This window comes from Oncorhynchus nerka, linkage group LG26 (genome assembly GCF_034236695.1).
Source record: "Oncorhynchus nerka isolate Pitt River linkage group LG26, Oner_Uvic_2.0, whole genome shotgun sequence".
NCBI lineage: Eukaryota > Metazoa > Chordata > Actinopteri > Salmoniformes > Salmonidae > Oncorhynchus > Oncorhynchus nerka.
This window is the reverse complement of record NC_088421.1, coordinates 31,120,007-31,142,008: the sequence shown is the minus strand read 5'-3', so window position 1 is coordinate 31,142,008 and position 22,002 is coordinate 31,120,007. Positions and strand designations below refer to the sequence as shown.

General features: G+C 42.7%; 1 protein-coding gene and 9 non-coding genes across 11 annotated transcripts in view; 9 read left to right on the top strand and 1 right to left on the bottom strand.

The window, feature by feature from the left end:
- sdr42e2 (short chain dehydrogenase/reductase family 42E, member 2) overlaps positions 1-3,995 on the top strand; it is a 31,706-nt gene extending 27,711 nt beyond the window's left edge. For both annotated transcript variants that reach the window (XM_065010406.1, XM_065010405.1), the window contains exon 12: positions 1,977-3,995. In XM_065010406.1, coding sequence (XP_064866478.1) covers positions 1,977-2,219 — 243 coding nt within the window. In that variant the 3' untranslated portion in view covers positions 2,220-3,995. The remainder of the gene's footprint in view (positions 1-1,976) is intronic.
- Positions 3,996-8,421: 4,426 nt separating this feature from the next.
- trnal-uag (transfer RNA leucine (anticodon UAG)) lies at positions 8,422-8,503 on the bottom strand. Its single transcript has one exon. It is a non-coding gene; the product is annotated as a tRNA-Leu (tRNA).
- A 3,684-nt stretch (positions 8,504-12,187) lies between these two features.
- LOC135565043 (5S ribosomal RNA) lies at positions 12,188-12,306 on the top strand. Its single transcript, XR_010461370.1, has one exon. It is a non-coding gene; the product is annotated as a 5S ribosomal RNA (ribosomal RNA).
- A 1,177-nt stretch (positions 12,307-13,483) lies between these two features.
- Positions 13,484-13,602, top strand: LOC135565042 (5S ribosomal RNA). The gene has a single exon (XR_010461369.1). It is a non-coding gene; the product is annotated as a 5S ribosomal RNA (ribosomal RNA).
- A 1,175-nt stretch (positions 13,603-14,777) lies between these two features.
- LOC135565041 (5S ribosomal RNA) lies at positions 14,778-14,896 on the top strand. Its single transcript, XR_010461368.1, has one exon. It is a non-coding gene; the product is annotated as a 5S ribosomal RNA (ribosomal RNA).
- Positions 14,897-16,071: 1,175 nt separating this feature from the next.
- On the top strand, positions 16,072-16,190 carry LOC135565040 (5S ribosomal RNA). The gene has a single exon (XR_010461367.1). It is a non-coding gene; the product is annotated as a 5S ribosomal RNA (ribosomal RNA).
- A 1,178-nt stretch (positions 16,191-17,368) lies between these two features.
- LOC135565039 (5S ribosomal RNA) lies at positions 17,369-17,487 on the top strand. The gene has a single exon (XR_010461366.1). It is a non-coding gene; the product is annotated as a 5S ribosomal RNA (ribosomal RNA).
- A 1,178-nt stretch (positions 17,488-18,665) lies between these two features.
- On the top strand, positions 18,666-18,784 carry LOC135565038 (5S ribosomal RNA). The gene has a single exon (XR_010461365.1). It is a non-coding gene; the product is annotated as a 5S ribosomal RNA (ribosomal RNA).
- Positions 18,785-19,959: 1,175 nt separating this feature from the next.
- LOC135565037 (5S ribosomal RNA) lies at positions 19,960-20,078 on the top strand. The gene has a single exon (XR_010461364.1). It is a non-coding gene; the product is annotated as a 5S ribosomal RNA (ribosomal RNA).
- Positions 20,079-21,220: 1,142 nt separating this feature from the next.
- LOC135565036 (5S ribosomal RNA) lies at positions 21,221-21,339 on the top strand. Its single transcript, XR_010461363.1, has one exon. It is a non-coding gene; the product is annotated as a 5S ribosomal RNA (ribosomal RNA).
- Positions 21,340-22,002: the final 663 nt, after the last annotated feature.

The window sequence follows — 22,002 nt, the reverse complement described above, 5'->3', positions numbered from 1 at the left end:
GGACCTCACTTTGTGCATGGGGGCATTGTCATGCTGAAACAGGAAAGGGCCTTCCCCAAACCGTTGCCACAAAGTTGGAAGCTATAGTTTTAAGATTTCCCTTCACTGGAACTAAGTGGCCTAGCACAAACCATGAAAAACAGCCCCAGACCGTTATTCCTCCTCCACCTAACTTTACAGTTGGCACTATGCATTGGGGCAGGTAGCGTTCTCCTGGCATTCATCAAACACAGATTTTTCCTTTGGACTGTCAGATGGTGAAGTGTGATTCATCACTCCAGAGAACACGTTTCAACTGCTCCAGAGTCCAATGGCAGCGAGCTTTACCCCACTCCAGCCGTCTCTTGATATTGTGCATGGTGATCTTAGGCTTGTGTGCGGCTGCTTGGGCCATGGAAACCCATTTCATGAAGCTCCAGACGAATAGTTATTGTGCTGACGTTGCTTCCAGAGACAGTTTGGAACTCGGTAGTGAGTGTTGCAACCGAGGACAGAAGATTTATATGCGCTGCGCTACACACTTCAGCACTCGGCGGTACCGTTCGGTGAGCTTTTGTGGCCTACCACTTTGTGGCTGAGCCGTTGTTGCTCCTAGACGTTTCCACTTCACAATAACAGCACTTACAGTTCTTGCAGGGAATACATTTGACGAACTGATTTATTGGAAAGGTGGCATCCTATGATGATGCAACGTTGAAAGTCACTGAGCTCTTCAGTAAGGCCATTCTACTGCCAATGTTTGTCTATGGAGATTGCATGGCTGTATGCTGAATTTTATACACCTGTCAGCAACAGGTGTGGCTGAAATAACCAAATCCACTAATTTGAAGGGGTGTCCACATACCTTTGTATATATAGTGTAAAAGTGTTCAAGGTTAAGCATACCCCACCATACCATGAGACATCCATGTCTTCATCACTGGAAAAGATAAACGGTTGAGATTGATATTATTTAAAAGCTTATGAAAAGGGTTGTCAGACTATTTCATAATTTCTTTCAAAAGTATTGTTTTTAATGGTGGGCACAACACAAAAATCTCAGATTATGTAAATAGGGTCTAATCTGCAACGTATACAGATATTTAGACAATTGACATTAATGGTTAAGAAATAAAAATATATATTATAAAAAAACATTATTATTATCATTATTCAATAGTTTGAAATCCTGTTCATGAGCTTTTAAATGATATCAATCTCAACCGTTTCTATTTTCCAGTGATGAAGACATGGATGTCTCATGGTATGGTGGGGTGTGCAAAAGGGGGCAACTTGGAGCACGTTTATATCTTGAATGTTTTTACATTCAGGTTCAAAAAGTCTCTTTCTGAGAACTTGTATGGAAGGCTAATATGTATGGAAGGTTTCGTTCACATCAAAAGGGGTGCTGTCAAAAAGTGAATTCAAATGGATTTACCCCAGCGAGACAATAGGAAACCTGTTGAATCTCTGTGTTACACTGAGCCACCGGGTGTGTCTGAGAGCTTCTGTCACTACAGGTATTTTCCATGCAGACATCGTATCCTCTGTGCAGTAAGGGGATATAGGGACCAGCGAGACATCCTTCACACGGGGGGCAGGATGTTGGTCAACTGAGGTTATTCAAAGACATTAGCATGGAGTCAAACTCCCTTGAAGCTCCAGAGCTCCTAACTTGCCTCCCAGGCTGTACTGCGCTATGCCCATCTCAGAGCACCCTGATTGGGCAAGAGTGAAGGAGTGCTGTTGAGTTTGTTAAGCTGCCTTCGTGGCAAAGAGGTGGGGGCGAGAGACAGGGGCACAGTACAGACCACTAACACGCTTCTCCTTAACAGCTTGTTTAACTCTATTTCCTTTAACTGGGTGTTGGGTGCCAGTCTGTTTCTGCTTTAACCAACGGGTCAAGTCTTAACAACCAAGACAGTTAACTTTGTTGAATGCAGAGACAGTCAGGTACCTGGCAACCATTTCCCTGAATCTTTTCTGCATCCTCCTAGGTGAGGAACATTGCAGTGAGCCACACCTTCAAGATCGAGAAGGCCCGTCGAGACCTGGGCTACTGCCCCAGACGCTACAGCCTGGGGGACTCAGTGGACCAGTACATACGGTCCCGACCATCCCGCTCCAGGCCCTCCCCCCTAGGCCCCTCTCGGACTGTTCCCCTGCTCCTGGTCCTCCTGCTGCTGTTGGGGTTCAGCCTGGCTGTCCTCCTACTTTGCTCCTGGCTCTGGGATCACTAGGTAGCTACTGTGGCTAAAACTTAAGTAACAGCCCACTAAGACCCAACCCAAATCAAACACAGCTAATACACTCACTAATACGTTTTATTTGTTAGCCGCCTTTCTGGACACCTATGGTCTTGGCCTTACATCAAGCTAAAAGCAATGATAGAAAGCATGCATAGTGTACATCTAGATACACATAGAAGACCACATGAATATACCACATACTGTTGACTTAATGCTAGCAACTCCGCCCTTCTATAATGTTTATCATGGTATATCATGTTATCATATAGTTGACTAAGGCTGTAGATGGATGATTATCAAATGTATAGTATGTAGAATATTTGAAATAATATGGTGCTTTGTTCAAACCCTATTGCCTTCCATAGGGCGGAGTATATCATATATCTGGGTTTATTTTCTCGAGAAAGAGGTTCTAATATATTGAACCAGAGAATCATAAGGTGAATACAGTACAGTACAGTACAGACTTAAAAAGTACTACATGGTATGACTTTCTGTGAATTTAGAAATTTAACATTTTATTGGACTGAAGTGAAAACTGAAGTTTTAGTAAAAAGGATTCCTCTTTGCATTGATGTTTATATACTGTATATACAGTATATATACAGTCCCAGTCAAACGTTTAGACACACCTACTCATTCAAGGGTTTTTCTTTATTTTTACTATTTTTTACATTGTACAATAATAGTGAAGACATCAAAACTATGAAATATCACATGTGGAGATCAACCAAATTGAGAAGACTGCTGTGTCTTTGTGAAATGCAGAGTAGGTGAATGGATGATCTCCGCATGTGTGGTTCCCACCATGAAGCATGGAGGAGGAGGTGTGAGGGTGTGGGGGTGCTTTTCTGGTGACAATGTCTGTGATTAATTTAGAATTGAATGCACACTTAACCAGCATGGCTACCACAGCACTCTGCAGCGATACGCCATCCCATCTGGCTTGTGCGTAGTGGGACTATCATTTGTTTTTCAACAGGACAATGACCTAACACACTTCCAGGCTGTGTAAGGGCTATTTAACCAAGAAGGAGAGTGATGGAGTGTGGCATCAGATGACCTGGCCTCTACAATCCTCCGACCTCAACCAATTTGAGATGGTTTGGTTTGGGATGAGTCGGACCGCAGAGTGTAGGAAAAGCAGCCAACAAGTGCTCAGCTGTTGGAAAAGCATTCCAGGTGAAGCTGATTGAGAGAATGCCAGGAGTGTGCAAAGCTGTCATCAAGGCAAACGGTGGCTACTTTGAAGAATCTCAAATATAATTGATTTGTTTAGCACTTTTATGGTTACTACATGATTCCATGTGTTATTTCATAGTTCTGATGTCTTCACTATTATTATACAATGTAGAACATATAAAAATTTTAAAAAAGAACAACACTTGAATGAGTAGGTGTGTCCAAACTTTTGACTGGTGCTGTATATATATATAAATATGTTGATTGTTATTCATAATAATGCATGCCCCCCCCCTCATCTTCTTTGGTGAGGGATTTGGTGTGATTCACATTTAGTCTGTAGGATTAAATCAACCAGTCATAGTCATTTTATAAGCTTTTGGGAAAAAGAGAAAGCCTTTCTATGTTGAATGCCAATTACTATTTTGTATTAAGAATAGTTTTTATGTTTATGGTGTGTATCTGAGAAATATTTAATTGCTCCCAGTGCTCTTCCATTTTTCTTCAATTCAAATATTGCAATATGAAACAGTTATTAAATAATGTGTTTTGCTGAATGACATGAACGGAATAAAGCCTTACCAAACACAACTGTTTGTCGTTTTGTGACAATGGGACAGAAAGTCATAAAATCTGATTTTTAACCTAACCCTAACCTTAACCCGTACCATGACCACACTGCTAACCCTAATGCATAAACCTAACCTTAAATTAAGACCAAAAATATATATTTGTTTAATGAATTTTTTACAAGTGGGGGGAAAATTACTCAATTGTCATACTTGAGTAAAAGTAAATATACCTTAATAGAAAATGACTCAAGTAAAAGTGAAAGTCACCTAGTAAAATACTACTTGAGTAAAAGTCTAAAAGGGTTCTGTTTTAAATATACTTAAGTATCAAAAGTAAAAGTACAATCCATTTCTAATTCCTTACATTAATTAAAGCACATGGCACCATTTTCTGTTTTTTCTTTTTCTTTTCTTTTTTCTTTCACCTTTATTTAACCAGGTAAGCTAGTTGAGAACAAGTTCTCATTTACAACTGCGACCTGGCCAAGATAAATCAAATCACTGCAACAGAAACATCAATGCCGAGTTACACATGGAATAAACAAGCATACAGTCAATAACATAATAGAAAAAAAGAAAGTCTATATACAGTGTGTGCAAATGGATTGGGTGGGCTATTTACAGATGGACTGTGTACAGCTGCAGCGATCGGTTAGCTGCTCAGATAGCTGAAGTTTAAAGTTAGTGAGGGAAATGTAAGTCTCCAGCTTCAGCGATTTTTGCAATTCGTTCCAGTCACTGGCAGCAGAGAACTGGAAAGAAAGGCGGCCAAAGGAGGTGTTGGCTTTGGGGATGACCAGCGAGATATACCTGCTGGAGCACGTGCTACGGGTGGGTGTTGTTATCGTGATCAGTGAGCTGAGAGAAGGCAGAGCTTTACCTACCATAGACTTATAGATGACCTGGAGCCAGTGGGTCTGGCGACGAATATGTAGCGAGGGCCAGCTGACTAGAGCATACAGGTCGCAGTGGTTGGTGGTATAAGGCGCTTTGGTAACAAAACGGATGGCACTGTGATAGACTACATCCAATTTGCTAATTAGAGTATTGGAAGCTATTTTGTAGATGACATCGCCGAAGTCGAGGATCGGTAGGATAGTCAGTTTTACTAGGGTAAGTTTGGCGGCGTGAGTGAAGGAGGCTTAGTTGCGAAATAGAAAGCCAATTCTAGATTTGGTTTTGGATTGGAGATGTTTGATATGAGACTGGAAGGAGAGTTTTACAGTCTAGCCGGACACCTAGGTATTTGTAGTTGTCCACGTATTCTAGGTCAGAACCGTCCAGAGTAGTGATGCTAGTCGGGCTGGCGTGTGGGTGTGGGCAGCAAACGGTTGAAAGCATGAATTTGGTTTTACTGGCGTTTAAGAGAAGTTGGAGGCCACGGAAGGAGTGTTGTATGGCATTGAAGCTCATTTGGAGGTTAGTTAACACAGTGTCCAAAGAAAGGCCAGATGTATACAGAATGGTGTCTTCTGCGTAGAGATGGATCAGGGAATCACCCGCAACAAGAGCGACATCGTTGATATATACAGAGAAAAGAGTCGGCCCGGGAATTGAACCCTGTGGTACCCCCATAGAGACTGCCAGAGGTCCGGACAACAGGCCCTCCGATTTGACACACTGAACTCTGTCTGAGAAGTAGTTGATGAACCAGGCGAGGCAGTCATTTGAGAAACCAAGGCTATTGAGTCTGCCGATAAGAATACGGTGATTGACAGAGTCGAAAGCTTTGGCCAGGTCGGTGGAGACAGCTGCACAGTACTGTCTTTTATCGATGGCGGTTATGATATCGTTTAGTACCTTGAGCATGACTGAGGTGTACCCATGACCAGCTCGGAAACCGGATTGCACAGTGGAAAAGGTACATTGGGATTCGAAATGGTCAGTGATCTGTTTATTAACTTGGCTTTCGAAGACTTTAGAAAGGCAGAGCGGGATGGATATAGGTCTATAGCAGTTTAGGTCTAGAGTGTCACCCCCTTTGAAGAGGGGGATGACCGCTGCAGCTTTCCAATCTTTGGGGATCTCGGACGATACGACGGAGAGTTTGAACAGACTGGTAATAGGGGTTGCAACAATGGCAGTGGATAATTTTAGAAAGAGAGGGTCCAGATGGTCTAGCCCAGCTGATTTGCACGGGTCCAGGTTTTGCAGCTCTTTCAGAACATCTGCTATCTTGATTTGGGTGAAGGAGAAGCTGGGGAGGATTGGGCAAGTAGCTGCGAGGGATGTGGAGCTGTTGGCCGGGGTTGGGGTAGCCAGGAGGAAAGCATGGCCAGCCGTAGAGAAATGCTTATTGAAATTTTCGATTAATCATGGATTTATCAGTGGTGACCGTGTTACATAGCTGTAGTGCAGTGGGCAGCTGAGAGGAGGTGCTCTTATTCTCCATGGACTTTACAGTGTCCCAAAATGTTTTGTAGTTAGAGCTACAGGATGCAAATTTCTGTTTGAAAAAGCTGGCCTTTGCTTTCCTGACTGACTGTGTGTATTGGTTCCTGACTTCCCTGAACAGTTGCATATCGCGGGACTATTCGATGCTATTGCAGTCCGCCACAGGATGTTTTTTTGCTGATCAAGGGCAGTCAGGTCTGGAGTGAACCAAGGGCTATATGTGTTCATAGTTCTACATTTTTTTGAATGGGGCATGCTTATTTAAGATGGTGAGGAAATTACTTTTAAAGAACTACCAGGCATCCTTGACTGATGGGATAAGGTCAATATCCTTCCAGGATACCTGGGCCAGGTCGATTAAAAAGGCCTGCTCACAGAAGTGTTTTAGGGAGCGTTTGACAGTGATGAGGGGTGGTCGTTTGACAGGGGACCCATAGCGGATGCAGGCAATGAGGCAGTGATCGCTCAGATCCTGATTGAAAACAGCAGAGGTTTATTTGGAGGGCAAGTTGGTCAGGATAATATCTATGAGGGTGCCCATGTTTACGGATTTAGGGTTGTTCCTGGTGGTTACCTTGATAATTTGTGTGAGATTGAGGGCATCTATCTTAGATTGTAGAGCTACTGGGGTTTTAAGCGTATCCCAGTTTAGGTCACCTAACAGAACGAACTCTGAAGACAGATGGGGGGCAATCAATTCACATATAGTGTCCAGGGCACAGCTGGGAGCTGAGGGGGGTCTATAACAGGCGGCAACAGTGAGAGACTTATTTCTGGAGAGATTATTTTTTTAAATTAGAAGCTCGAACTGTTTGGGCAAAGACCTGGAGAGTATGACAGAACTTTGCAAGCTATCTCTGCAGTAGATTACAACTCCTCCCCCTTTGGCAGTTCTATCTTGACGGAAAACGTTGTAGTTGGGTATGGAAATCTCAGAAATTTTGGTGGCCTTCCTCAGCCAGGATTCAGACACGGCAAGGACATCAGGGTTGGCGGAGTGTGCTAAAGCAGTGAGTAAAAAAAAACTTAGGGAGAAGGCTTCTGATGTTAACATGCATGAAACCAAGGCTTTTTCGATTACAGAAGTCAACAAATGACAGTGCCTGGGGACACGCAGGGCCTGGGTTAGCCTCCATATCACCCGAGGAACAAAGGAGGAGTAGGATGAGGGTACGGCTAAAGGCTAGCAAAACTGGTAGTCTAGTGCTTTGGGGACAGAGAATAAAAGGAGCAGATTTCTGGGTGTGGTAGAATAGATTCAGGGAATAATGTGCAGAGAGGCGTATGGTGAGGTGCGGGTACAGTGGAGGTTAGCCCAGGCACTGAGTGACGATAAGAAAGGTTGCATCTCTGGACACGCTGGTTATACTGGGTGTGGTCACTGCATGTGTGGGAGTTGGGACAAAGGAGGTATCTGAGGCATGTACAGTGGGACTAGGGGCTCCGCACTAAAGTAAAACAATTATTGACGGACAGCAAGGGGCACACTCCAACCTCAGACATAATTACAAACAAAGCATTTGTGTTTAGCAAGTCAGATCAGAGGCAGTAGAGATGAAGAGGGAAGTTCTCTTGATGTGTGTGATTTGGTCCATTTATGTAAAAATGTAACGAGTACTTTTGGGTGTCAGGGAAAATGTATGGAGTAAAAAGTACATTATTGTCTTTATGAATGTAGTGAAGTAAAAGTAAAAGTTCGCAAAAATAGAAATAGTAAAGTAAAGTACAGATACCCCAAAAAACGACTTAAGTAGTATTTAAAGTATTTAAAGTATATATACTTTAGTATTTTACACCACTGCCTATATCAGGTGACATCGCTCAGTTCTGCCTACAGAAAAAGACTAATGACAATAAAAGACAAGAAGCGTTAACCTTTTTCAAATGCCAGACTGTATGTACTATGATACATGCACAACATGAGGGAGCAATTGCATAATCCACAAATCATACAGCAATTTGCAGTTGAAATTACGTCAAGGTCAAGTAGTCTGTAATGTCCGTTTTGCATAGATTTTTCAAAATGAAAAAAAAAAGACAGTTTCTGGCAGCGGTGGGATTCGAACCCACGCCATCGAAATGACTGGAGCCTAAATCCAGCGCCTTAGACCACTCGGCCACGCTACCTTAACTAACACAAACACAATTTTATGGTATATAAAATTAGAATTTTGCGAATGACGCGTTCAACGAACTTTTGTACATTTCATGCAATATTAAATATTCAAATGTATTCAAATGTATATTCGACAAATTCATTGACGTATCTCATCAATTGTAATGACCATAGATGGCTACCACAGCATTCTGCAGCGATAAGTCATTATATCTGGTTTGCGCTTAGTGAGACTATCATTTGATTTACAACAACACAATGCCCCAACACACCTCAAGGCTGTGTAAGGGCTATTTGACCAATAAGGAGAGTGATGGAGTGCGGCATCAGACGACCTGGCTTGCACAATCCCCCGACCTCAACCCAATTGGGAAAGTTTGGGATGAGTCAGACCGCAGAGTGAAGGATAAGCAGCCAACAAGTGCTCAGCATATGTGGGAACTCCTTCAAGACTTTTGGAAAAGCAATCCAGGTGAAGCTGGTTGAGAGAATGCCCTCTAATGCTCATGCTATATGGCGTCTGAAGGTCCTCCTGCAACCTGTTGGTAGGAAAATGGGTAGAGACCAACACCCAGGCAGTGGTTTTGGTTGCCACTGATGCCCTGAGGTGGTACAGAAGAAAGAGGGCCCTCGACCCCAGGCAAAGGGGGGTCGAGGACCCCACAAAACCTAAGGTCCCGGCGGCCACGGCCTGACAGCACTGTGGTGAGATGGAATAGGGGCTTGCCCCGTGCATTCCACGCATCGACCTGGTATTGCAGTACCTCCAGGAACAGTGCACCCCCTAAGGTTGTCAAAAGAGAATACTCGTGTGAGCTAAGGGACCTAAAACTTGGATGTTCATAGCCTACTTTCATGTCATTTATGTGTCATTTTCCTGTTTGTGCTCATGTCAAGGCTAAAATTGCTAATATGATACTATAATACATAACCAGGCAATTGTTGAATATTGACTGCCTTATGAAATATTAGAATTTGTTAGAAGTCAAGTACTTATATTGCCCACTAGTTGAAAATATGCAAATAGCCTAAATGTACTGTAAATGTAAGCAAAATGTATGTGTTACATGGCTACTTCTCACTATACTTGTCCTCCTTATACCTTTTTGATAGAGGAAATTATATTTGAAATGATTAATTATGTATACATTATTGATTAGAACCATTTATTCTAATACTATTATGAGTTCTTGGTTAAGCTGTTACTGAAAATGTAAGCAGAACGAATTAATTGTCTGTGCCTCTTGGCGGGTTTAAGGGGGAGAGTAAGATATAGCTTTTCAGACAAGATAAGAATGTTTGGATTATGTTCCATTGGTGGGAGAAAAGTATATCTTTTAGACAGATTGGAATGTCTGGTTTATGAGGGGTGTAGAAAGCATCTCCGGACCTAAACAAAAAACAACGGGGCTATCGTGGGAAACTGATGATGTCATTTTGAGTTTATAACCTGTGGAAATCTGTGTATGTAGTTAGTACTCTCTGGAATAAAACGCTCTTACCTGGCTTTTAAGACTGGTCTCGATCTACTTCATGCATAATTAATGAACTTACACCTCATTAATGAATTAGAAACGAGTGCGAAATTGGTTTTGGCAATTAAAACATAAAGGAATTTAGAATTCCTCTATCACTTTTCCAAATAAAAAAATAAATCGCTGAAAACAGCAGAAAAATATCAGTTGCTGAATGTTTTTTGCTCCAATAGTATATTCTTGTTCCATTCTATTCTTGTTAATTTAGTCCATTAGGGCCCTGTAAAATCCCTTCAATGTTCTGCCTCTCAAAAGTACACCTTTTTAATCTAAATATAACACGATTGGAAATCAAATCAAATCAAACTGTATTTGTCACATACACATGGTTAGCAGATGTTAATGCGAGCGTAGCGAAATGCTTGTGCTTCTAGTTCCGACAATGCAGTAATAACCAACAAGTAATCTAGCTAACAATTCCAAAACTACCACCTTATAGACACAAGTGTAAGGGGATAAAGAATATGTACATAAAGATATATGAATGAGTGATGGTACAGAGCGGCATAGGCAAGATGCAGTAGATGGTATTGAGTACAGTATAAACATATGAGATGAGTATGTAAACAAAGTGGCATAGTTAAAGTGGCTAGTGATACATGTATTACATAAAGATGCAGTAGATGATATAGAGTACAGTATATACGTATACATATGAGATGAATAATGTAGGGTATGTAAACATTATATTAGGTAGCATTGTTTAAAGTGGCTAGTGATATATTTTTTGGCTGGAATTGAGTCAGTGTGTTGGCAGCAGCCACTCAATCTTAGTGATGTCTGTTTAACAGTCTGATGGCCTTGAGATAGAAGCTGTTTTTTATTTGGGCGGTAAGCAAATTGGAGTGGGTCTAGGGTGTCAGGTAGGGTGGAGGTGATATGGTCCTTGACTAGTCTCTCAAAGCACTTCATGATGACGGAAGTGAGTGCTACGGGGCGGTAGTCGTTTGGCTCAGTTACCTTAGCTTTCTTGGGAACAGGAACAATGGTGGCCCTCTTGAAGCATGTGGGAACAACAGACTGGGATAGGGATTGATTGAATATGTCCGTAAACACACCAGCCAGCTGGTCTGTGCATGCTCTGACAAGTTGAAAGGATTTAGTTGATTTCTGTAGTGCTCATGTGATTGCGGAGTTTGCAAAACAAATGGCCACTGGATTGGATTTTAGGCTCGGAGAATGTTAATGTCTGTCGTCCATTAGGGCCCTGTAAAATCCTTTCAATGTTTTGCCTGAACCATCCCCCCCCCCCAACAAACAAAATAAAAAAATAATTCCCCCTCTTCTCCGTTTACATTTCCCGGTTGACCGTTTATTCTTGCTTCTCCAGGTTTTCGCTCTCAAAAGTACACCTTTTTAATCTAAATATAACACGATTGGATGTTCTATGTCCACAACAACGTTTAAAACCCTAGCAGGAGACCACTTTTGAGGTCTGGGAAAAATTGAAGACATATCGATTTTGGGGTGTAGTTACCCTTTACACGCAAGTGTGCGCCAGGTAGAGACATTTGTTTGGTTAAGCGGTGTTGCTGTAGTGCTCATGTGATTGCGGAGTTTGCAAAACAAATGGCCACTGGATTGATGCAAATAATGATGATATAATTCTGCCAAGCTGGCATAGGCTACTTTGCAGTTAACATTTCATTGAGAAGGTTTTTGTGGGAAGCCTTTCCTTCTCTACCAGAAGAAGGTAATCATTAGCCTCATCGCTAACGGCTTCACAAAGTGTAGCGCTCCGCACGCATGCGCACAGAAACTGGGCAGTCCTGTGCCGTTTCTGAAAGTTTGGGTGGAAATACGAATCACTGATTTATTTGGTTGATGTCTAATGATTCACTTGGGCAAATGAATGCATTTTCTAACAAGTTGAAAGGATTTAGTTGATTTCCTCCTTAGTTCAAAACATTTTTGAATATTGTTGAATTTCGGTTTAAAGTCTGGATTCTGTGAATCCGTGTGGGCGCGCAGTATTATATAGTCCATGAAGTTGTCATAAGTGTGAACATAGGATATGCCCCCCACAAGAGTGAAATATATGGTCTGGAAATGTAAGCAAGGTTTGAGCTTTGTCAGTGTGTCACAACGTGTACATTTCTCTGTCTCCCGATGAATAAGCGGCACATTGACTTTATATAGTGTACCAAGAGAGTGTCCTTCGCTTATGGCCATACCAGCCTGAATACGCCCGATCTCGTCCGATCTCGGAAGCTAAGCAGGGTCGGGCCTGGTTAGTACTTGGATGGGAGACCGCCTGGGAATACCAGGTGCTGTAAGCTTTTTGCTCCAGTAGAGGATACTCTTGTGTCATGCGTGGAGCAACTGCCTTTTATTTTTCGCCCTAATAATGTTGTGTCTTTTTATTGGACTACATGCAGTTTGTTAGTGCTGCCCTGCCCTGAACAAATCCAATCATGGACAGTGCGTTTCCCTCGAAATGTAGGCACTACATTCAGCATTTGTTTTTAGGCTCGGAGACTGTCAATGTCTGTCGTCCATTAGGGCCCTGTAAAACCCTTTCAATGTTTTGCCTAACCACCCCTCCCCCAACAAAAAAAAAAAAATAATTCCCCCTCTTCTCCGTTTACATTTCCCGGTTGACCGTTTATCCTTGCTTCTCCAGGTTTTCGCTCTCAAAAGTACACCTTTTTAATCTAAATATAACACGATTGGATGTCCTATGTCCACAACAACGTTTAAAACCCTAGCAGGAGACCACTTTTGAGGTCTGGGAAAAATTGAAGACATATCGATTTTGGGGTGTAGTTACCCTTTACACGCAAGTGTGCGCCAGGTAGAGACATTTGTTTGGTTAAGCGGTGTTGCTGTAGTGCTCATGTGATTGCGGAGTTTGCAAAACAAATGGCCACTGGATTGATGCAAATAATGATGATATAATTCTGCCAAGCTGGCATAGGCTACTTTGCAGTTAACATTTCATTGAGAAGGTTTTTGTGGGAAGCCTTTCCTTCTCTACCAGAAGAAGGTAATCATTAGCCTCATCGCTAACGGCTTCACAAAGTGTAGCGCTCCGCACGCATGCGCACAGAAACTGGGCAGTCCTGTGCCGTTTCTGAAAGTTTGGGTGGAAATACGAATCACTGATTTATTTGGTTGATGTCTAATGATTCACTTGGGCAAATGAATGCATTTTCTAACAAGTTGAAAGGATTTAGTTGATTTCCTCCTTAGTTCAAAACATTTTTGAATATTGTTGAATTTCGGTTTAAAGTCTGGATTCTGTGAATCCGTGTGGGCGCGCAGTATTATATAGTCCATGAAGTTGTCATAAGTGTGAACATAGGATATGCCCCCCCCCACAAGAGTGAAATATATGGTCTGGAAATGTAAGCAAGGTTTGAGCTTTGTCAGTGTGTCACAACGTGTACATTTCTCTGTCTCCCGATGAATAAGCGGCACATTGACTTTATATAGTGTACCAAGAGAGTTCCCTTCGCTTACGGCCATACCAGCCTGAATACGCCCGATCTCGTCCGATCTCGGAAGCTAAGCAGGGTCGGGCCTGGTTAGTACTTGGATGGGAGACCGCCTGGGAATACCAGGTGCTGTAAGCTTTTTGCTCCAGTAGAGGATACTCTTGTGTCATGCGTGGAGCAACTGCCTTTTATTTTTCGCCCTAATAATGTTGTGTCTTTTTATTGGACTACATGCAGTTTGTTAGTGCTGCCCTGCCCTGAACAAATCCAATCATGGACAGTGCGTTTCCCTCGAAATGTAGGCACTACATTCAGCATTTGTTTTTAGGCTCGGAGACTGTCAATGTCTGTCGTCCATTAGGGCCCTGTAAAACCCTTTCAATGTTTTGCCTAACCACCCCTCCCCCAACAAAAAAATAAAAAAAATAATTCCCCTCTTCTCCGTTTACATTTCCCGGTTGACCGTTTATCCTTGCTTCTCCAGGTTTTCGCTCTCAAAAGTACACCTTTTTAATCTAAATATAACACGATTGGATGTTCTATGTCCACAACAACGTTTAAAACCCTAGCAGGAGACCACTTTTGAGGTCTGGGAAAAATTGAAGACATATCGATTTTGGGGTGTAGTTACCCTTTACACGCAAGTGTGCGCCAGGAAGAGACATTTGTTTGGTTAAGCGGTGTTGCTGTAGTGCTCATGTGATTGCGGAGTTTGCAAAACAAATGGCCACTGGATTGATGCAAATAATGATGATATAATTCTGCCAAGCTGGCATAGGCTACTTTGCAGTTAACATTTCATTGAGAAGGTTTTTGTGGGAAGCCTTTCCTTCTCTACCAGAAGAAGGTAATCATTAGCCTCATCGCTAACGGCTTCACAAAGTGTAGCGCTCCGCACGCATGCGCACAGAAACTGGGCAGTCCTGTGCCGTTTCTGAAAGTTTGGGTGGAAATACGAATCACTGATTTATTTGGTTGATGTCTAATGATTCACTTGGGCAAATGAATGCATTTTCTAACAAGTTGAAAGGATTTAGTTGATTTCCTCCTTAGTTCAAAACATTTTTGAATATTGTTGAATTTCGGTTTAAAGTCTGGATTCTGTGAATCCGTGTGGGCGCGCAGTATTATATAGTCCATGAAGTTGTCATAAGTGTGAACATAGGATATGCCCCCCACAAGAGTGAAATATATGGTCTGGAAATGTAAGCAAGGTTTGAGCTTTGTCAGTGTGTCACAACGTGTACATTTCTCTGTCTCCCGATGAATAAGCGGCACATTGACTTTATATAGTGTACCAAGAGAGTTCCTTCGCTTACGGCCATACCAGCCTGAATACGCCCGATCTCGTCCGATCTCGGAAGCTAAGCAGGGTCGGGCCTGGTTAGTACTTGGATGGGAGACCGCCTGGGAATACCAGGTGCTGTAAGCTTTTGCTCCAGTAGAGGATACTCTTGTGTCATGCGTGGAGCAACTGCCTTTTATTTTTCGCCCTAATAATGTTGTGTCTTTTTATTGGACTACATGCAGTTTGTTAGTGCTGCCCTGCCCTGAACAAATCCAATCATGGACAGTGCGTTTCCCTCGAAATGTAGGCACTACATTCAGCATTTGTTTTTAGGCTCGGAGACTGTCAATGTCTGTCGTCCATTAGGGCCCTGTAAAACCCTTTCAATGTTTTGCCTAACCACCCCTCCCCCAACAAAAAAAAAAAAAAATAATTCCCCCTCTTCTCCGTTTACATTTCCCGGTTGACCGTTTATCCTTGCTTCTCCAGGTTTTCGCTCTCAAAAGTACACCTTTTTAATCTAAATATAACACGATTGGATGTTCTATGTCCACAACAACGTTTAAAACCCTAGCAGGAGACCACTTTTGAGGTCTGGGAAAAATTGAAGACATATCGATTTTGGGGTGTAGTTACCCTTTACACGCAAGTGTGCGCCAGGTAGAGACATTTGTTTGGTTAAGCGGTGTTGCTGTAGTGCTCATGTGATTGCGGAGTTTGCAAAACAAATGGCCACTGGATTGATGCAAATAATGATGATATAATTCTGCCAAGCTGGCATAGGCTACTTTGCAGTTAACATTTCATTGAGAAGGTTTTTGTGGGAAGCCTTTCCTTCTCTACCAGAAGAAGGTAATCATTAGCCTCATCGCTAACGGCTTCACAAAGTGTAGCGCTCCGCACGCATGCGCACAGAAACTGGGCAGTCCTGTGCCGTTTCTGAAAGTTTGGGTGGAAATACGAATCACTGATTTATTTGGTTGATGTCTAATGATTCACTTGGGCAAATGAATGCATTTTCTAACAAGTTGAAAGGATTTAGTTGATTTCCTCCTTAGTTCAAAACATTTTTGAATATTGTTGAATTTCGGTTTAAAGTCTGGATTCTGTGAATCCGTGTGGGCGCGCAGTATTATATAGTCCATGAAGTTGTCATAAGTGTGAACATAGGATATGCCCCCCACAAGAGTGAAATATATGGTCTGGAAATGTAAGCAAGGTTTGAGCTTTGTCAGTGTGTCACAACGTGTACATTTCTCTGTCTCCCGATGAATAAGCGGCACATTGACTTTATATAGTGTACCAAGAGAGTTCCCTTCGCTTACGGCCATACCAGCCTGAATACGCCCGATCTCGTCCGATCTCGGAAGCTAAGCAGGGTCGGGCCTGGTTAGTACTTGGATGGGAGACCGCCTGGGAATACCAGGTGCTGTAAGCTTTTTGCTCCAGTAGAGGATACTCTTGTGTCATGCGTGGAGCAACTGCCTTTTATTTTTCGCCCTAATAATGTTGTGTCTTTTTATTGGACTACATGCAGTTTGTTAGTGCTGCCCTGCCCTGAACAAATCCAATCATGGACAGTGCGTTTCCCTCGAAATGTAGGCACTACATTCAGCATTTGTTTTTAGGCTCGGAGACTGTCAATGTCTGTCGTCCATTAGGGCCCTGTAAAACCCTTTCAATGTTTTGCCTAACCACCCCTCCCCCCAACAAAAAAATTTAAAAAATAATTCCCCCTCTTCTCCGTTTACATTTCCCGGTTGACCGTTTATCCTTGCTTCTCCAGGTTTTCGCTCTCAAAAGTACACCTTTTTAATCTAAATATAACACGATTGGATGTTCTATGTCCACAACAACGTTTAAAACCCTAGCAGGAGACCACTTTTGAGGTCTGGGAAAAATTGAAGACATATCGATTTTGGGGTGTAGTTACCCTTTACACGCAAGTGTGCGCCAGGTAGAGACATTTGTTTGGTTAAGCGGTGTTGCTGTAGTGCTCATGTGATTGCGGAGTTTGCAAAACAAATGGCCACTGGATTGATGCAAATAATGATGATATAATTCTGCCAAGCTGGCATAGGCTACTTTGCAGTTAACATTTCATTGAGAAGGTTTTTGTGGGAAGCCTTTCCTTCTCTACCAGAAGAAGGTAATCATTAGCCTCATCGCTAACGGCTTCACAAAGTGTAGCGCTCCGCACGCATGCGCACAGAAACTGGGCAGTCCTGTGCCGTTTCTGAAAGTTTGGGTGGAAATACGAATCACTGATTTATTTGGTTGATGTCTAATGATTCACTTGGGCAAATGAATGCATTTTCTAACAAGTTGAAAGGATTTAGTTGATTTCCTCCTTAGTTCAAAACATTTTTGAATATTGTTGAATTTCGGTTTAAAGTCTGGATTCTGTGAATCCGTGTGGGGCGCAGTATTATATAGTCCATGAAGTTGTCATAAGTGTGAACATAGGATATGCCCCCCCCACAAGAGTGAAATATATGGTCTGGAAATGTAAGCAAGGTTTGAGCTTTGTCAGTGTGTCACAACGTGTACATTTCTCTGTCTCCCGATGAATAAGCGGCACATTGACTTTATATAGTGTACCAAGAGAGTTCCTTCGCTTACGGCCATACCAGCCTGAATACGCCCGATCTCGTCCGATCTCGGAAGCTAAGCAGGGTCGGGCCTGGTTAGTACTTGGATGGGAGACCGCCTGGGAATACCAGGTGCTGTAAGCTTTTGCTCCAGTAGAGGATACTCTTGTGTCATGCGTGGAGCAACTGCCTTTTATTTTTCGCCCTAATAATGTTGTGTCTTTTTATTGGACTACATGCAGTTTGTTAGTGCTGCCCTGCCCTGAACAAATCCAATCATGGACAGTGCGTTTCCCTCGAAATGTAGGCACTACATTCAGCATTTGTTTTTAGGCTCGGAGACTGTCAATGTCTGTCGTCCATTAGGGCCCTGTAAAACCCTTTCAATGTTTTGCCTAACCACCCCTCCCCCCAACAAAAAAAAAAAAAAATAATTCCCCCTCTTCTCCGTTTACATTTCCCGGTTGACCGTTTATCCTTGCTTCTCCAGGTTTTCGCTCTCAAAAGTACACCTTTTTAATCTAAATATAACACGATTGGATGTTCTATGTCCACAACAACGTTTAAAACCCTAGCAGGAGACCACTTTTGAGGTCTGGGAAAAATTGAAGACATATCGATTTTGGGGTGTAGTTACCCTTTACACGCAAGTGTGCGCCAGGTAGAGACATTTGTTTGGTTAAGCGGTGTTGCTGTAGTGCTCATGTGATTGCGGAGTTTGCAAAACAAATGGCCACTGGATTGATGCAAATAATGATGATATAATTCTGCCAAGCTGGCATAGGCTACTTTGCAGTTAACATTTCATTGAGAAGGTTTTTGTGGGAAGCCTTTCCTTCTCTACCAGAAGAAGGTAATCATTAGCCTCATCGCTAACGGCTTCACAAAGTGTAGCGCTCCGCACGCATGCGCACAGAAACTGGGCAGTCCTGTGCCGTTTCTGAAAGTTTGGGTGGAAATACGAATCACTGATTTATTTGGTTGATGTCTAATGATTCACTTGGGCAAATGAATGCATTTTCTAACAAGTTGAAAGGATTTAGTTGATTTCCTCCTTAGTTCAAAACATTTTTGAATATTGTTGAATTTCGGTTTAAAGTCTGGATTCTGTGAATCCGTGTGGGCGCGCAGTATTATATAGTCCATGAAGTTGTCATAAGTGTGAACATAGGATATGCCCCCCCCACAAGAGTGAAATATATGGTCTGGAAATGTAAGCAAGGTTTGAGCTTTGTCAGTGTGTCACAACGTGTACATTTCTCTGTCTCCCGATGAATAAGCGGCACATTGACTTTATATAGTGTACCAAGAGAGTTCCCTTCGCTTACGGCCATACCAGCCTGAATACGCCCGATCTCGTCCGATCTCGGAAGCTAAGCAGGGTCGGGCCTGGTTAGTACTTGGATGGGAGACCGCCTGGGAATACCAGGTGCTGTAAGCTTTTGCTCCAGTAGAGGATACTCTTGTGTCATGCGTGGAGCAACTGCCTTTTATTTTTCGCCCTAATAATGTTGTGTCTTTTTATTGGACTACATGCAGTTTGTTAGTGCTGCCCTGCCCTGAACAAATCCAATCATGGACAGTGCGTTTCCCTCGAAATGTAGGCACTACATTCAGCATTTGTTTTTAGGCTCGGAGACTGTCAATGTCTGTCGTCCATTAGGGCCCTGTAAAACCCTTTCAATGTTTTGCCTAACCACCCCTCCCCCAACAAAAAAAAAAAAAATAATTCCCCCTCTTCTCCGTTTACATTTCCCGGTTGACCGTTTATCCTTGCTTCTCCAGGTTTTCGCTCTCAAAAGTACACTTTTTAATCTAAATATAACACGATTGGATGTTCTATGTCCACAACAACGTTTAAAACCCTAGCAGGAGACCACTTTTGAGGTCTGGGAAAAATTGAAGACATATCGATTTTGGGGTGTAGTTACCCTTTACACGCAAGTGTGCGCCAGGTAGAGACATTTGTTTGGTTAAGCGGTGTTGCTGTAGTGCTCATGTGATTGCGGAGTTTGCAAAACAAATGGCCACTGGATTGATGCAAATAATGATGATATAATTCTGCCAAGCTGGCATAGGCTACTTTGCAGTTAACATTTCATTGAGAAGGTTTTTGTGGGAAGCCTTTCCTTCTCTACCAGAAGAAGGTAATCATTAGCCTCATCGCTAACGGCTTCACAAAGTGTAGCGCTCCGCACGCATGCGCACAGAAACTGGGCAGTCCTGTGCCGTTTCTGAAAGTTTGGGTGGAAATACGAATCACTGATTTATTTGGTTGATGTCTAATGATTCACTTGGGCAAATGAATGCATTTTCTAACAAGTTGAAAGGATTTAGTTGATTTCCTCCTTAGTTCAAAACATTTTTGAATATTGTTGAATTTCGGTTTAAAGTCTGGATTCTGTGAATCCGTGTGGGCGCGCAGTATTATATAGTCCATGAAGTTGTCATAAGTGTGAACATAGGATATGCCCCCCCCACAAGAGTGAAATATATGGTCTGGAAATGTAAGCAAGGTTTGAGCTTTGTCAGTGTGTCACAACGTGTACATTTCTCTGTCTCCCGATGAATAAGCGGCACATTGACTTTATATAGTGTACCAAGAGAGTTCCCTTCGCTTACGGCCATACCAGCCTGAATACGCCCGATCTCGTCCGATCTCGGAAGCTAAGCAGGGTCGGGCCTGGTTAGTACTTGGATGGGAGACCGCCTGGGAATACCAGGTGCTGTAAGCTTTTGCTCCAGTAGAGGATACTCTTGTGTCATGCGTGGAGCAACTGCCTTTTATTTTTCGCCCTAATAATGTTGTGTCTTTTTATTGGACTACATGCAGTTTGTTAGTGCTGCCCTGCCCTGAACAAATCCAATCATGGACAGTGCGTTTCCCTCGAAATGTAGGCACTACATTCAGCATTTGTTTTTAGGCTCGGAGACTGTCAATGTCTGTCGTCCATTAGGGCCCTGTAAAACCCTTTCAATGTTTTGCCTAACCACCCCTCCCCCCAACAAAAAAATAAAAAAATAATTCCCCCTCTTCTCCGTTTACATTTCCCGGTTGACCGTTTATCCTTGCTTCTCCAGGTTTTCGCTCTCAAAAGTACACCTTTTTAATCTAAATATAACACGATTGGATGTTCTATGTCCACAACAACGTTTAAAACCCTAGCAGGAGACCACTTTTGAGGTCTGGGAAAAATTGAAGACATATCGATTTTGGGGTGTAGTTACCCTTTACACGCAAGTGTGCGCCAGGAAGAGACATTTGTTTGGTTAAGCGGTGTTGCTGTAGTGCTCATGTGATTGCGGAGTTTGCAAAACAAATGGCCACTGGATTGATGCAAATAATGATGATATAATTCTGCCAAGCTGGCATAGGCTACTTTGCAGTTAACATTTCATTGAGAAGGTTTTTGTGGGAAGCCTTTCCTTCTCTACCAGAAGAAGGTAATCATTAGCCTCATCGCTAACGGCTTCACAAAGTGTAGCGCTCCGCACGCATGCGCACAGAAACTGGGCAGTCCTGTGCCGTTTCTGAAAGTTTGGGTGGAAATACGAATCACTGATTTATTTGGTTGATGTCTAATGATTCACTTGGGCAAATGAATGCATTTTCTAACAAGTTGAAAGGATTTAGTTGATTTCCGGTTTAAAGTCTGGATTCTGTGAATCCGTGTGGGCGCGCCGTATTATATAGTCCATGAAGTTGTCATAAGTGTGAACATAGGATATGCCCCCCCCCCACAAGAGTGAAATATATGGTCTGGAAATGTAAGCAAGGTTTGAGCTTTGTCAGTGTGTCACAACGTGTACATTTCTCTGTCTCCCGATGAATAAGCGGCACATTGACTTTATATAGTGTACCAAGAGAGTTCCCTTCGCTTACGGCCATACCAGCCTGAATACGCCCGATCTCGTCCGATCTCGGAAGCTAAGCAGGGTCGGGCCTGGTTAGTACTTGGATGGGAGACCGCCTGGGAATACCAGGTGCTGTAAGCTTTTGCTCCAGTAGAGGATACTCTTGTGTCATGCGTGGAGCAACTGCCTTTTATTTTTCGCCCTAATAATGTTGTGTCTTTTTATTGGACTACATGCAGTTTGTTAGTGCTGCCCTGCCCTGAACAAATCCAATCATGGACAGTGCGTTTCCCTCGAAATGTAGGCACTACATTCAGCATTTGTTTTTAGGCTCGGAGACTGTCAATGTCTGTCGTCCATTAGGGCCCTGTAAAACCCTTTCAATGTTTTGCCTAACCACCCCTCCCCCAACAAAAAAAAAAAAAAATAATTCCCCCTCTTCTCCGTTTACATTTCCCGGTTGACCGTTTATCCTTGCTTCTCCAGGTTTTCGCTCTCAAAAGTACACCTTTTTAATCTAAATATAACACGATTGGATGTTCTATGTCCACAACAACGTTTAAAACCCTAGCAGGAGACCACTTTTGAGGTCTGGGAAAAATTGAAGACATATCGATTTTGGGGTGTAGTTACCCTTTACACGCAAGTGTGCGCCAGGTAGAGACATTTGTTTGGTTAAGCGGTGTTGCTGTAGTGCTCATGTGATTGCGGAGTTTGCAAAACAAATGGCCACTGGATTGATGCAAATAATGATGATATAATTCTGCCAAGCTGGCATAGGCTACTTTGCAGTTAACATTTCAT